The 17,313-nt window shown below is 35.5% G+C and overlaps 1 protein-coding gene across 1 annotated transcript in view; it reads right to left on the reverse strand.

The window, feature by feature from the left end:
• The window catches only part of LOC135834594 (lachesin-like), a 274,954-nt gene that overhangs the window by 92,435 nt on the left and 165,206 nt on the right, over positions 1-17,313 (reverse strand). The window contains exon 2 of the mRNA XM_065348512.1: positions 12,934-13,031. Within this exon, the coding sequence (XP_065204584.1) occupies positions 12,934-13,031 (98 nt within the window). The remainder of the gene's footprint in view (positions 1-12,933; positions 13,032-17,313) is intronic.

Raw genomic sequence — 17,313 nt, forward strand, 5'->3', positions numbered from 1 at the left:
GTATGGGTACATTGACTATGAGTGATTCCTAAAAATAGAAAAATTAATAAAAAATGAAAACTTTTGAGGAATTACAAACCAGAAACAGTTTGGATTTTTGAGTACCAGCGCAAAGTCTTATTGAGCTTAAGATTTGGTAGGGTGGAGGTCTTTCAGATGCTAATAAACTGTAAAAAAAAAATTACGGGGTTCAAAGGGGTAGGTTCAAAATGGTGGATCCAGTGGTTCCTAAAATTCTCTTTTTGTTCGCAACTTTGGGAACCCCTAGAGCCCAAAAATGGCGGCTTTATCATAACTCGTCATTTGAAGTTAAAAGGGACAAATAAGTACTCTGCGCCAACAGCATTAAAAATCGTAACACTGCCAAAATGTCATCAAGAAAATGTTTCCCGAAATGATTTATGAATTTATATGTAAATTACTAGATTTGCCTATTTTTTGAAAAGAAATGTTTTTTGATCACTGGATTCATTTTTTTTTTAAATTAAGAGTTTTCATGTTTTTCTGATTGAAAAATTCTTTTCAGGGATACAGACTGAAATTTTTGCATATTTTTTTGCATATTTTGGGTGAAAAATTGCATGAAATATTGCGTATATTCATGCAATTTTTCACCCAAAATATGTCAGCTCCAGGAATCAGTATAGGAAAATTAAATTCGAGGCGAATTGGGACAGCGGATTCTGCGCCAGGAGCATAGAAATTGAAATCCTAGTGAAATCGAACTTAAATTTGCACAACACAAATTAATTCGAGATGAATAGGAGCAGCGGATTCTGCGCCAGGAGCTCAAAAATTGAAATCAGAATGAGATCATTCAAACATTATTGTGAACTACAAGTTCGAAATTAGAGGTGAATAGGGATGGTGGCTCTGCGCCAGCGGTATTTAATTCAAAATCAGTGGGAAATTATTCTACAAATTTTGTAATGCAAATTAAGTTTGAGCTTAATGGCGACGAGGGGTTCTGCGCCAGGAGCATTGAAATTAAAATAAATGTGGAATCCTTCTAAAATTCGCACATACAAATTAAATTCATGGTGAAGAGGGGTAGCGGACTCTGCGCCAGGAGCAATGGAATCGAAGTCAGTGTGGATGGTGTTAGCATCTGGGAACCAACATTTTCATCATATTTACTGAAGAAAAGGAGTCGGTGCCTATCTTATGCAAAAAAAGAGAACCATTTTCAGAAATTTTTCATATTTGAATTTCCCAAAATTCCAACTGAAATTTTGATTGAGTTTGGGGGTTTCTGACATTTTTTCACGTTTTATAGTCAATGTAGATAGTTTTTGTGGCACTTTGACCCTGGTGCGATGTATTTCTGCATGCTCTTGTTCTACGAATCTTCCTGTTGCGATCCCTCTCTTGTTAGCCTCACTTCTTTTTCGTAAATGAAAGGAGCCAGATACACAAAAATGTATCAGCCACTGAAGTAGAGTCACATAATCAGCAACTTAGGAACACCTCCGAAGGAATCTCGATTCGAAACTTTCGAAAACATGCCAAATATAACAAAGTACCTAGTCTGAATCGTAGGTATTTTTACTCAACCAACTCTAGTTTTTGAAATTTGAAAATGTCACTGTTATTATGTACCATTAAGAAGGGTTTATGTAAGTCATCTAGTGTGCAGCTCAGTTGTCGTTTTCGTCGTCATCTTATACCCTAGGATGACGAAGTACAGATATATGATACATAAACATCTACATACAACTAGAGCTCGTGCAAAAATGAAGTGCTGCCGGTATATACTCGTATTTTGATAATTAAATCTTTGTAGGGTAGCAAACAGACACCATGCATGTTACCCTGGCGGTTGTGTGCTTTGACGTGGTAACTTTTGCATAGATATAGACTCGTGTTCAACACTGGTAATACATACACAAGTAGAATTTTTGCCAAGCATGAGTGACTGGTTGGCTGGCACTAGAATCATGGTTGGTATATTTACACTCGTCGAAACATATTGTTGAATTTTCATTGTGTTTTGTGTAGAAGTCGCCCCCCACTCTACTTCATCCTACGGCTTCGAAAGAGAGACGATAGTACGGTATAAGATGAAGTATAGCAGACGTAACCGACAGAAAATTCAACGTATTTTCTTATACAACTGCTTTATAAACCTGCGTTCGTCAAAACGTGTTCCACCACTGCTCCCGTCGTAAACTTTAATTCAAGTGACGTCGCGAAAATTTTCAGTAATTTTGCATAATTTCTCCTTCGCCGAGACTTCCTCTTCATATTTAATATTTGCTTTTTCGCGTTGTAAAGTTTGCGGAAATACACTGTAAGCCAAGAAAATGCAAACATGGTCTGCGAACTGAAAAGACAGGCGGTTTCGTTATATACTTTTATAAACTTTATACCCGCAGCGTTCGAAGCTCCGGAGCTCCGCTGCTCTCTCACCCATTTGCAACCGTATTACGTATACCGCCAACTGTAAATATTTGTTTTTTATTAATATATACCATATAGCCTCTTCACCCTCCTCTCTTGCGTTTTGCTGATGCCTCATATTAGACGTATAGATATGACTTGACTTTGGTACACGTTACAAGTTTTCAACATGTTATCGATGAGTTATGAAGTGAAATTTATCCAAGTATCAATAATTGAAGCACCTTTAGAGGAGAATTGCACGCTTCGGTGAATCAGATAGGTATCTCTTGCTGTGAGATGAATTCGCTCATCAGAATATGAGATGGAAAATGCCATAAGTGAGGGTGGCAGGAGAGATGTGGGTGGAATATTCCAGAAATAAGGTTCGGAATGACGTGTTTATTTTTCGTTTGCAAAGGAGATTCATATAGGTGAATATCTCAGGTACCTATATAAATAAAAGTAGCGAAATTGGATTCGTAACTCATTTCACATCATTTTTGCATGAAGGATTCATTCTTTCATTAGGTTCAAATTGCTTCTCTGCAATATTTCATTCAAATCAACTAATAGTTTTATCAGTTTTTGTTCAAGATCTGCCATATCCTTGTAGCATTAGGTGAGAGATGTTATCACCGACCTTGCAGCTTAATTCAGTTCGCTTTATGTTCACTTCCAACAAGATTGTTTATAAGGTCGATGGATGTTATACATTTTGAAAATGTATCATGGAGTGTTTTAAAACCAAGAAATCAGTACAATATTATTAGATTTACCTTCACTGACGTACATCTTGCCATTTTTTGAGGTCATAAGTATGCTATTTTTCACTCGAAGGCTTTAATTCATTATTACAATCCTCTTCACCCACATTAATTCTTGGCAATCTCAATGCAAAAAACATACTATGGGGTTGCCGATCAACCAACTTTAATGGGTCAAAGCTTCTAAATATATGTTCCAATCTTAGTTTGGTGATCAGCGCTCCTAATGTTCCAACTTTCTACCCCTATCAATCTGCTTATGAAGCTGATATTTTAGATATTGCACTTCTAAAAAATTTTCTCTATACTCACAAAAGTTCAGTCATCACAGACCTTGATTCTGATCCTCTCCCTGTAATCACCAAAATTACACTTAATGATGGAATTCTTTGTCGTTCTTCCATTCATACAACCACTGACTGGTATATTTTCAAAACAGAGCTGGAAGCAGGGATGGAAGAGCCTTGAATTCAGGGCTCCCGCTCTTGGCTCTGGCTCAGCTCCCCGCAAGTTTCAGCTCTGGCTCGCTCTTGGCTCTTGGCTCTGTTTCTTTACATGAGCTCTTTGGCTCCTACCTCGCTCCTCAATTCTTTCTGACTCCGCTCTTTGACTCTCGGCTCCCTCTTCCAATTTCTCGGCTCCCACTCCAGCTCCAGCTCTGGCTCTTGGCTCTTTAAATTAGAGTTCAAAATTCGTGAAAATTGATGAAAAAAATTAAAATACACTGCAGTTATTTTCATTTCATTTCTCAATGAGGAAACAAACTTAGAAATTCTTCATTTTCTTCACAAATGTGAGTTGAAAGTAGAAATTTCTAATAAAATTGTGCGCATTTTTTTACTTTTTTCTCTACTTTTAGGGAGCCAAAGAGCCTGAAAAATTTTGTGGGCTCCCACTCGGCTCTGGCTCTTTCCAGGTTAAATACTCCTTATGATGATGGCTCTCTTGAGTAAAATAAGGAGCTCTTTTGCAAGAGAGCTCTTGATGTTTTTCTGCACTTTCATTTATTTGGCTCTTGGCTCTGGCTCTAGCTCCTCAAAAAATCCGGCTCTTTCAGACTCTGGCTCCGGCTCGCTCCTGGCTCTTCCATCCCTGGCTGGAAGAGCTTCCACCTATTATTGAAGAGATTTTACAGAGCACTGAAATCGACTATCACCTTGACTCTCTGTCTAGGACAATTCTTTGTGCTGCCTCCAAAGCTCAAAAAGCAATCTCTAAAATCAGCGTAACAAATTCTAATCTTCCTTTTCCTATTGTTAGACTCATTCTAAAAAAAAATCGCCTGAGAAGACAATGGCAAAGAAGAAGAGACTATTCCTTGAAAAATTGCTTAACTCATCTAACCCATAATGTATGGAAAAGATTGGAAGAATACCAATATGCCAACTACCAAAAATATCTTGAGAGCCTATTGCCCAGTTCTTCTTTATGGAATCATACTAGAAGTCTTGTCAACAAACCAACGATATTACCTCTACTAACTCATATGTAACAAATCAGCGAATACGAACCACGAAAAATGTGAATTATTTGCTGATTTTTACAAAGATATTTTCTGCTATAGAAATGCAGAATACAGACACTCTTGATATTTTGACTGAACCTAGCAATCATCGTCTTGGCAAAACGCTTCGTTGAACCTCAGTTAAAGAAATTCGCTATACTATCAACAAAAATCAAAACCCAGAAATCACTAGACTCGGATAACATTAGTAGGTAACATTATGCTTAAAAACCTTCCAATAAATATCCTAACAAGCTTCAAAACACTTTTTAACTCTTGCCTTCAAATTGGTTACTTTCCTAACGCCTTGAAAATTGCCAAAGTAATTGTGCTATCCAAAAAAGAATCCCCTTCTTCGTCTCCTAATGATTATAGACCTATAAGTCTTCTCTGTTCTCCATCCAAAATCCTTGATAAAATCATTTGTAAATGTCTTTTGGACTTTCTGAAAAAGGAACAGATTTTGTCATCTTTTCAGTATGGTTTTTGTAATAAAATGAGCACAGTTCATCACTTGCATGGAATGGTACAACTTATTAACAACGGCTACAAGAAGAAGCAATTCACAACTGCAGCTTTTATAGACATCAAAAAGGCCTTCAACTCTGTATGGCATTGCGGTTTAATTCGCAAATTAGTTACAATCGAAACACCCACCTCTTTACGTAAAATAATTTCTTCCTTCCTTCAAAATAGGAAATTGTATGTTCAAATGGACGATGAAAGCTCTTCGCTTTGAAAAATCAGCCAAGGTGTACTGCAAGGTGCTGTATTCAGTCCAACATTCTTCATCTTATACTGCTATGATATTCCTAAACCAGCTGATAATGAAATAGCAATGTTTGCTGATGATATGTGTTTACTCAGCCAAAATAAGGATCTTCTAATTGCTCGTAATCAACTTCAAACTGGTATCAATGAATTGGAACCATGGTTTGAACGCTGGAAACTTAAGCTAAATCCTCTTAAAAGTGAAACAAAAATCTTCCTACTTCGCAAAATCTCACCGACTCCAGAAATCTTAATCGATAACACTGTGGTACCATGGAATACATCAACAGTTAAATATCTCAGCGTACACTTGGACCAGAAACTATCTCTCAAAAACCATATCGTTCTCAAATCACACAATGCCTACCTCAAACTACGTAAACTATACCCTTTATTGAATTGTCGTTCCAGATTGTCTACATCTTGTAGTCCACTTCTTTACAAAAGTCTTATCCATAGCTCATTCACATATACAGCGCCAATATGGATAGCAGCTTCAAAAACTAACAAACATAAGCTACAAATTATACAAAACAAAGTTCTGTGAATCATTACAAACGCACCATGGTTCCTCCAAAACAATCAGTTACATAATGAACTGCAAATAGAATCAATCGACGCCTTCTCTGAAAGACTTACTGAGAAATACCTATTGACGCTGGAATCTTTTGATGACTTCGAATTCCTACTTAGCAAAAATCTTATGAATCGTCTTAAAACACATAAAAATCCTCAAGATCTTTTTTGATGCAATAAAATAATAATTCTTTCAAACCATTATACATATTTGTAGGTTTTTATAGAATTTTTTGCCTACCCTCTTAAGTATCACGTTATTATTGTATAATAATTAATCACATCATTTATAGAGTTTAGACACTGAGCCAAATAAATGCATACTTTTCTCTCTCTTTCTCTCTCAAATAAATTCGAAGAGATCATAAAATCAGACGTCTCTATTTTAAAGTAGACAGCAGATAGATACTCTTCGATAATTCGTCGATTTTGCCACACGGGAATACACCAAAGCGAATTGAAAGGGATACCCATACACAAAACCGTCGCATTATTATTAATTTCCTCGGATCTCGTACCTACTTATTAAAACATTAAAACGAGGTGATAGTTTGAATACAAAAATGATAATCTCACAATCACCCGAATATAAATCTACTCGCAGCTAATCGTCGTTCTATATTAAATACTTGGCCGCGTGTTTAATTCGTTATCAAAATTCAAAACGTGAGCATAATATCTGCGAATGTACGTAAGAAACAGCGACGCCGACACGATTCCGATGGCACGGGTAAGGAGCCAATGAAACCGTGAGAAAATACCATAATCCTCGGAACGTGATTAGTTCAACAACAATGTACTTATTTCGTTAACTTAATTCTACATTTAGACTAAATATTACACAGCTACATACTATGTAGTATAAGGTTTGTTTAGGGCGACAAGGGACTATACATATATACGTACTAGCGAGGAAATTTATACCGTGTACTAGTACCTTCCTATCTACCTACACCTACTTACCTCAGCACGTTCGCAGACATATTATAATAATGTACATACATATAACCAAAAACGCAACATCTCTCTTCATTTTAAATCTGTTCTAAGTAAGCATACGAGTAGGTACATAGTACAAGACGAATATAACGACGATGATGTTGATGCTGATGGTGAAGAAGACGACGTCAGGTTAATCCCGCAAATAATAATATATTGCGCTAGTGTATGGAATTTTAACGTTTTTATAGTTTATCTTTTGTTTTTCAAATTCGTCAACTTGGTGGCATGGCAATGCTGTAGAATGAATTTGTAGGTCATATAATACAATTTGGAGAAATCTGCACGTCTGTCATCAGATTAGATAAATTTCAAGAAACATACAAGTAGGCTAAGTTTGAACATAAAATATGACGAGAGCAATAAAAAATTTCATACGACTGCTATACTTTTTCAAGGACAATCGGTTCCCACAAGTCTAATGGTCTCATTCCACATGAATTTAGAATAAAATTTAAGATTGCGAGAGCGATGGTGAGAGAATAGAGGGCGAGAAGTGATAACATGTAAAAATATTATATTCGTTGTGAGCACATTTTTTTTTACGAAAGGAGTATGAGTGACTTGAATGTATGAAGACCCCTGAGGTACTGCAACAACGTAAGTAAATTTTTTCCTCTCAAAATTTGAGACACTGGACACTGGATGGAGGGAGCACTGGGATAGAGGTCGAATTCATAGAATTGGTGCATGCATGAACTCAATGGTCAGTTTCTTCGAAATCAAACAAAGTTGTTTTCAATTTTTAGTACCTACCTATTGTACCTTCACTGGCTTCACTCAACCCACCTTATTATGAAGGTGAGGATGAAGAATCATTGTGGCATGATCAAAAAAATGAGACAATATTTGGACTCGGTGATTTTCAATTAAGTAGTATCAATTCGTCATTTTTATTTTTTTTTTTATTAAGAATTTGGTCCAAATTGCAGACTTTTGTGTCCCTAAGGCTGTTGAGATTCCATAATGAAAATCAGTTTGCTGAAAGAAGGGTAAAAATTGACTTCACAAGAGAAATTTTTTCGATTTGTTTGCTCCTTCTGGTTCTTTCTATTATTCAACAGCGTTCTCAGTCGCTCACAAGTGACCACAAAAATTGATTTAAGAGCCTCATCCAAAGGACAGTACAAGCAATAAAGATATATCATCATCATCATCATCATCATCATTTCATGAAAAACCTCTATTCATTGCTTTCGATTGTCTATAATGTTGGGGGACCCGAACAAAGATCTCCTACACCCCCTCGTCCCCTGTCGATCCTCCGAGACAACGTTTTTCTTAAAAGGAGAGTCCTAAGGAACATTTATTGCCCTTATCCCCACCCAAAAAAGTGGCCTTACATACAAAATGGCGGCCATTCTGATTGGATTTTGCGTTCCAACATGGGACTTGCACGAAATTTTTTAAACCGTACGAAGATACGTAGATCGAAAGATATGGCAACAATTTATCACCTCTGTCAAAATTTCAAGTGCTAAAGTGCATTTTTCGGTTTATGGTGAATTTTTGAACATCAAATTTACGCCAAAAATGAGGGAAAAATCAAAATTTTGCCAAATTGACCAAGAAAGCTGAAGTTTGGGATTCACCTTATCGTCGACCTACCAAATCGATTGGAAACCGTTTCAAACCGTATTCTAAAGCCTCCAGCAGATTTATGAAACTCGAAATTTCCCACAAAATTTCATCAAGTTGAGTTGGAAAGCAGAAATTTATTCCGCAAACTAATTTCAATGCCCTACGAAGTCGACTGCAGGTGGATTTCACGTCGTTGTGGAGCCTGAAGCGACTTTTTGAAAATTACTGGAGCCTCCAGTAGATTTTTAAAACTTGAAATTTCCACAAAATTTCATCAAATGAAGATGGAAAGCCAAAATAATTCACACTGCACTCCAATTTTCACACCCTCTAAAGACGACTTCGGGTGGGTTCAAGTCATTTTGGTGCTTCCAGCAACTTTTTGAAAATTACTGGAGCCCCCAGCAGATTTTTGAAACTTGAAAGGAGGGGTATCGATAAGGCCATTTTTTGGCCCCAGATAGTTATCGACTGAACCACTCTTAAATTGTTGTAATAAATGCCCCAAATACGAATCCGTGGTTAGTTGACCCAAAATGACCATTTTTTGGGCTCCAGGGGTCCCCAAAGTTGCGAATAAAAAAATAATTTTTGGAACCGCTGAGTATTATTTTTAAAAACTTTTTTGACGTAAAATATCTGCTTGAACCCGTTAAACATTATACTAGACAATTTTTCCATTTTCGACCCTCAGGGGCAGAAATTGGGGGGTTTTAATTTTTGGAAAATTTTGGAACCACCATTTTGAACCTACTCTTTTGAACCCCGCTAAAAAGCTGCTTACAGTTTATTAGTACATATCTGAAAGACCTCCATCCTACCAAATTTTCAGTTCAATAAAATTTTGCGCTGATACTCAAAAATCCAAATTTGCAATTTTTTGTAATTTGGATTTTTTGGGAACCCCTGGATACCTGGAAACCTGCGATTTGCGCCAAACGTAACGTTTTGAGGCATATATTCAATTACCTATGTGAAAAAGTTTAATTAAGCTTCCTGTATATTCATAATTTTGAACCCTTTTTTTAGAACCCCCCACTTTGGGCACCCCTGAAAAAAGCGATTATGCATATTTTTTCAAATAAATTGAAGAATTTACATTTGGAACACACTAGCAAGAGCTCGATAATTTTTCACTCGATTTTACCAATAACTTTCAAAATTGAGCTATTTTGGGCCAAATTCTGAGATTTTACTCTTCGAAAAAACGTTAAAATCACGTTTTCATGATTTCAACGAAGTAAAATCTCAGAATTTGGCCCAAAAAAGCTCAATTTTGAAAATTATTGGTAAAATCAAGTGAAAAATTACCGAGCTCTTGCTAGTGTTTTCCAAATGTAAATTCTTCAATTTATTTGAAAAAATATGCATAATCGTCTTTTTCAGGGGTTCCTAAAATGGAGAGCTCTGAAAAAAGGGTTCAAAATTACAAAGGTACACGGAGCTTAATTAAACTTTTTCATCTGGTTAATTGAATATATACTTCAAAACGTTACGTTTGGCGCAAATCGCAGGTTTCCAGCTATCCAGGGGTTCCCAAAAAATCCAAATTACAAAAAATTGGAAAATTGGATTTTTGAGTACCAGCGAAAATTTTTATTGAGCTGAAAATTTGGTAGGATGGAGGTCTTTCAAATAATAATGAACTGTAAAAAGCTTTTTAGCGGGGTTCGAAGGGGTGGGTTCAAAATGATGGTTCCAAAATTTTCCAAAAATTAAAACCCCCCGAATTTCTGCCCCCGTGGGTCGAAAATGGAAAAATTTTCCCGTATCATGTTTAACGGGTTCAAGCAGATATTTTACGCCAAAAAAGTTTTTATAAATAATACTCAGCGGTTCCAAAAATTTTTTTTTTATTCGCAACTTTGGGGACCCCTGGAGCCCAAAAAATGGTCATTTTGGGTCAACTAACCACGGATTCGTATTTGGGGCATTTATTACAACAATTTAAGAGTGGTTCAGTCGATAACTGTCTGGGGCCAAAAAATGGCCTTATCGATACCCCTCCTTTCCACAAAATGTGATAAAAAAAAAATGGAGATGGAACGCCAAAATTTACACTACATTCCAATTTTAACACTTCTAAAGACAACTTCAGGTGGGTTCAAGTGATTTTGGAGCTTCCAGTGACTTTTTGAAAATTACTGGAGCCTTCAGCAGATTTTTGAAACTGGAATTTATCACTGTAGTTTATCAAATTAGCCAAGAAAGCTGAAATTTGGGATACATCCTATTTTCGACATGCCAAATTGATTGGAAACTGTTTTAAACTGTTTCAAACTGTTTTGAGCAGTCCTGGAGCCTCCAGCACATTTTTGAAACTCGAAATTCCCACAAAATTTCATCAAATTGAGTTGGAAAGCCAAGATTTACTCTGCAACTAATGTCTTTTGGAGCCGTCAGCAACTTTTCAAAAATTACTGGAGCCTCCAGTAGTTTTTTGAAACTTGAAATTTCCCCAAAATTTAATCAAACGGAGATGGAATGCCGAACTTTACTTTGCACTCCAATTTTAACACCCTCTGAAGACGACTTCAGGTGGATTCAAGTCGTTTTAGAGCCTCCATTGACTTTTTGAAAATTTCTGGAGTCTCCACCAGGTTATTAAAACTTGAAATTCCCACAACATTTTACCAAATGGAGTTGGCAAAGCTGAAATTCACTTCGCAAACTAATTTCAATACGATATGAAGTCGACTGCATTTTGGTTTCAAATGGTTTGGAAGCTTCCAACTACGTTTTGGAATCTTCAATGTTCCAAAAAACGCCACACAATCTTTCAAGAAGTCGCCGGAGACTTCAAAACGACTTGTAATTCGCCAGCAGTCGACTCCTTAGGGTAGGTATTGAAATTAGTTTGCAGAATGAATTTCAGCGTTTCTTCTCCATTTGATAAAATTCTGGGAAATACTTATCAAGTTTCAAAAATCTACTGGAGGCTCCGGTAATTTTCAAAAAGTCGCCGCAGGCTCCACAACGACTTGAAATCCACCTGCAGTCGACTTCGTAGGGTATTGAAATTACTAATTTCAATTGAAAACTAATTTCAAATTAGTTTTCAGAATGAATTTCTGCTTTTCAACTCAATTTGATGAAATTTTGCATGTGGGAATTTCGAGTTTCATATGTAAATCTGCTGGATGCTCTAAAACTGCTCAAAACGGTTTGAAATAGTTTCAAATCGATTTGGTAGATCTAAAATAGGGTATACCCCAAACTTCAGTTTTCTTGGTCAATTTGGCAAAATTTTGATTTTTTCCCTCATTTTTGACCTGAATTTGATTTTCAAAAATTTACCAAAAATCGAAAAAGGCACTTAAGCACTTGAAATTTTGACAGGTGATGAATTTTGCCTGATCTTTCGATCTACCTTCGTACGGTTTAAAAAATTTCGTGCAAGTCATATGTTTGAACGCAAAATCTGCGATTTCGGCTGACCTGTCAATCAAAATGGCCTCCATTTTGTAAGTAGGGCCACTTTTTTTTCGAGGACAAGGGCTGGACATGTTCCTTAGGCCTCCACTTTTAGGAAAAAAGTTGTCCAGGAAGTTCGGCAGGCGGATGTAGTAGATCCTTATGGGGACCCCCTGACCATAAAGAGTCGCAGTGGTCATAATTTTTAATTAAATTTCAAAAAATTGAAATATTTACTGACATACGAGTATAATGGGTTATGTTTTTTCTGATTTAATTTACAGACTACTAAAGTTTAAAAATTACTTTCACAAAGTCACACACATTTACCCCTTTTTTCCATCACGTGCAAGTTATAAAAAAAATTTCCTCACATGGAACACGTACAGCAGAACTAAACACACGGTACCTACTCGCTGTGATAAAGACATCGATCATGGAAACGAAATAAACACGTATTGTTTTCTATGTGCGAACTCGTTTATATGCACATCTTTACTATCGTTTCGACGCAAAGGGACGACTACATTGGCATCATGACGAGCAAAAACTACAAAAAATTGAAGGGAAAGCATGAAAGAAGACGAACACACAGTGAAGATATACTATAGAAAAGAAACTCGCAACACGTCGAGTAGGTACCTTCTTATATATAATATATATATAAGAAGCATTTTTCACGGTTGGCGTACTTTTTCTCACGCTGCAACGAATCTCTCACCTTGTCCCTGTAATATTACAAGGAATACAATTCCCTATGAGAGTTTCAACTGTGTATTAATATTCTACGTACTTTAAAAGGATCTTTCTACATATAACATATACTACACACATATTATTTAATAGAGTAAAACGCATGCATCAAGATAGAAAAAAAAAGTCCATATCCAAGATAGCCGGAAAAATACATAAAAAAAAACTCTTACATCGAGTCACTCTTACCTTGTACGTGTTCAGGTCGTCGACAACACAGGATAGAACTGCTTCCCGACCAATAGGTACTGTTAGGTTACTAATAGCCTGTCCAAATTTCGGTATATCTGTAATCATAACGAAGAAAAAAATTCAATTAACACGTCTTAGGATCTCCTCGGGGGGTGCATGGTTCATCTTCTGGGAGGAAAAACCCTCATCTCCGGTAGTTTGTGCTTGTATCTTAGTATTTTATAATACAATAAAATCGAGCTGGGGCAGAAGGACACAGGGACCAAAACTTAGTACACTTTAACGTTAATATTATATCAATGGAGGGTGTATGGGGGGGCCAAAGGGGCCCGACGAGGACGCTTTATACCGCGCGAAACTACACAAAAACAACCGACAAACGCATCGATTGCGAGCAAATAAGTTTTTTATAACATCGCACTGGGGACACGTTATTGCGAAATTTTAATGGTAATATAAATTTAAGATTTTTTCTCGCTGCTTCGCATCCTGCAGCTCGACCTGATCGTCGTATTTTCCGCGTTCTCGTGCGAAAACTCTCAAATAGAGATAATTATTATATCGTCGGCGATGTACCACCCTTTTTTCTCACCTCCTCTTTATTTTTCCTTCCAGCTTCCCCTCTTCGTTTTGTTGTCGTAAACACACACATCTGAATGCTGGAGAACAAAAGTATACAGTTGGAGACGTATATATAGGAGGATGCAGACGAACGGAAAACATTAGAGGAGAGAAAAAAGCAACACAAACACCTATAATACCACGAATGCTGTATAGAGCTAGGTGTTGCAAAAATTCAATTTATGTACGTTTTCCTCATTTACAGCAAGTAAAACCGACAAAGTTACACATTAACCCAATTAAAAACTCGTGTTTCGACGATGTGCTTTGGCAACTCGCAAGGGACGAGGATGCAGAACACAGCGCCAGATTCGAGAAGAGTAACACCAATCGTAAATATGAAAACTTCGCGGCTTTTATACAGCACGTTGCCCATGACCAAAGTATCGTTGATGAGAGGGGGGTAAAGGGGGAGGCAAGGCAGACAACAGGAAAACAATACAGTAATTGCAACGCAACTACTATATCGGATTAATGAAAGAAAATTTTATACAGAATCGAACGCCTGCGCCTACCATTCGTGCCCTCTCGTCGACATACAACTAAAACGCTGGTGAATGGCGAAAATTTAATCTCATTTTGAGCAGTCGAAAAGGAGCGCTAACTAAATTAAAATCACGTTTATAATTAATTGAGATTTTCTAATGATTTGTGGAGATTTCAATTACACTAAGAGTTACTCGTAGCTGGCAAGGCTTGGCGTATACGATGAAAGCTGTGTAGACGAGAAAGAAAACACGCGAGAGGAAAAAAAAAAACAATCTGCGAAAATGAAACTCGAGGTAAATTGAATAATTTTTTTCAGACTTCTTCGACCTTAATATAATCACGAGATGGTGTAACAACTCCCTAGTTTATGTTTAGACTGTTCCACGTCTCTCGTTTCTCCTCGTTTAAACAGGTACTGCAGGATGAATTTTTTATTGTGGGTTTCTTAATTGACATTAAAGCTCATTGCTCGGTTATTCTTTTCGATATTATTTTATCCTTTTTTGATTTTTTTTTTGGTCTCGTTGTTTTTTTTCGTATTTTGTAAGTATTATACAAGGTGTCCGAGGAATAGGTAAATAGTCAAATTGAATATTTGCATGTAACCCAATGCAATCAGATGAACATGTTTCCTACCTTGAATTTTGAAAATGGCAATTGCGTAGGGAAAAAAATCAACTTGCTTGCTTTAAATACACCGAAGTAGAATTTAATGATGCCCACATATATTGGCTGTCGGGTGATTTTTAAAGTGAATAACTCACGAACAAATTACAGAAAAAAATATCATAACTCGAAAATAGTCAAAAAACTGATTGAAACTTCTAAAGTGAAGAAATTCAATAAGGGTTATTTTTTTCATCAAAGCTTATTCATAGAGTTATAATTGGTGGGCAATTTCTGTAAGTTAGGTACTCCTGGTTGGTAATTCTTGGCGAATTATTATATATAATGGAAATATTTTGTAAATCACTCGTAAAGGTCGTTTCTCCACCTGTCTGCAGGCCTCTTAAAGGTCTCTGAGTGTCTGTCTGTCTTCACATTAGGTCGTCTATTTTCCTGTTTGGCCCCTCAAGATCATTATAACCCGTGTGTCTGGACTTTCAAGATCACTGACCTACCTATATGATGTCATTGAACCATCTGTCTGGCATCTTAAGGTCACTGATCTTCCTATCTAGCCTCTCACGGTCATCTGTTTACCTATCAGCTTCTCGAGGTTATCTGTGCGTTTGTCAGGTTTCCCAAGGTCGTAACTTTTGGTGAATTCCTAGTCATTTTTGATAAAATACCGGCTTTTTTGGTAAAGTACAGGTAATTTTTTTTTGTAATTTACAGGCAATCTTTTTGGTAAATCAAAGGTATTCCTATTGGTGAATTACTGACAACTTTTTTCGGTAAATTAGAGGCAATTTTATTGGTAAATAACAGGTAACTTTTATGGTAAATTGTAAATATTTTTTTTGTAAATTACAGGTAACTTTTTTGGTATATAACAGGTAATTCTTTTTGTAATTTACAGGTAATCTTTTTGATAAATCAAAGGTATTCTTATTGGTGAATTACTGACTACTTTTTTCGGTAAATTAGAGGCAATTTTGTTGGTAAATAACAGGTAACTTTTATGGTAAATTGCAATTTTTTTTTGTAAATTACTGGTAATTTCTTTGGTAAATTACAGATAATTTCTTTGTGCAAAATACAAGTAATTTTATTGGTAAATCACTGGTAATTTCTTCGGTAAATTACAAGTAATTTCTCTGATGAATTACAGGTAATTTCTTTGCAAATTACAAGTGATTTCTTTGGTAGGTTACAGGTAATTTCTTTGGTACATTACAGGTTATTTCTTTGGTAAATATAGGTTATTTCTTTGGTAAATTGCAGGTAATTTCTTTGCTAAGTACAAAAAATTTCTTTTGTAAATTACTGGTAATTTCTTTGGTAAATTACAGATAATTTCTTTGCAAAATACAAGTAATTTAATTGGCAAATCACTGGTAATTTCTTTGGTAAATTACAAGTAATTTCTCTGATGAATTACAGGTAATATCTTTGCAAATTACAAGAAATTTCTTTGGTAAATTACAGTTACTTTCTTAGGTAGATTACAGGTAATTTCTTTGGTAAATTACTGGTAATTTCTTTGGTAAATTACAGGTAATTTCTTTGGTAAATTACAGGTAATTTCTCTGGTGAATTACAGGTAATTTCTTTGGTAAATTACAGGTAATTTCTTTGGTGAATTACAGGTAATTTCTTTGGTAAATTACAGGTAATTTCTTTGGTAAATACAGGTTATTTCTTTGGTAAATTGCAGATAATTTCTTTGCAAAGTACAAAAAATTTCTTTTGTAAATTACAAGTAATTTCTTTGGTAAATTACTGGTAATTTCTTTGGTTAATTACTGGTAATTTCTTTGGTTAATTACTGGTAATTTCTTTGGTAAATTACTGGTAATTTCTTTGGTAAATTACTGGTAATTTCTTTGGTAAATTACAGGTAATTTCTTTGGTAAATTACAGGTAATTTCTTTGGTAAATTACAGGTAATTTCTTTGGTAAATTACAGGTAATTTCTCTGGTAAATTACATAATTTCTTTGGTAAATTACTGGTAATTTCTCTGGTAAATTACAGGTAATTTCTCTGGTAAATTACAGGTAATTTCTTTGGTAAATTACAGGTAATTTCTTTGGTAAATACAGGTTATTTCTTTGGTAAATTGCAGATAATTTCTTTGCAAAGTACAAAAAATTTCTTTTGTAAATTACAGGTAATTTCTTTTGTAAATTACACGTGATTTTTTTGGTAAATTACAAGAAATTTCTTTGGTAAATTACAGGTTACTTTCTTGGTAAATTACAGATATTTTCTGATGAATTACACGTATTTTTTTTTGTGAATTACAGGTGTTCTTCTGGTGAATTACAGGTATATTTCTTTGGTAAATTGCAGGTAATTTCTTTGGTAAACTACGTGTAATTTTTTAGTAAATTACAGGTAACTTTCTTGGTAAATTACAGATATTTTTCTAACGAATTACACGTATTTTTTTTGTGAATTACAGGTACCTATATTTCTTTGGTAAATTGCAGGTAATTGCTTTGCAAAGTACAAAAAATTTCTTTTGTAAATTACAGGTAATTTTTTTTGGTAAATTTCAGGTTATTTTTCGGTAATTTACTTGTACTTTTTAGGAAATCACCTACTTACTGCCAATTTTTGCTGAATGACATAATTTTTTGGTAAATTACTGGTAATTATT

The sequence above is a fragment of the Planococcus citri genome, chromosome 2 (genome assembly GCF_950023065.1).
Source record: "Planococcus citri chromosome 2, ihPlaCitr1.1, whole genome shotgun sequence".
NCBI classification, from domain to species: Eukaryota; Metazoa; Arthropoda; class Insecta; order Hemiptera; family Pseudococcidae; genus Planococcus; species Planococcus citri.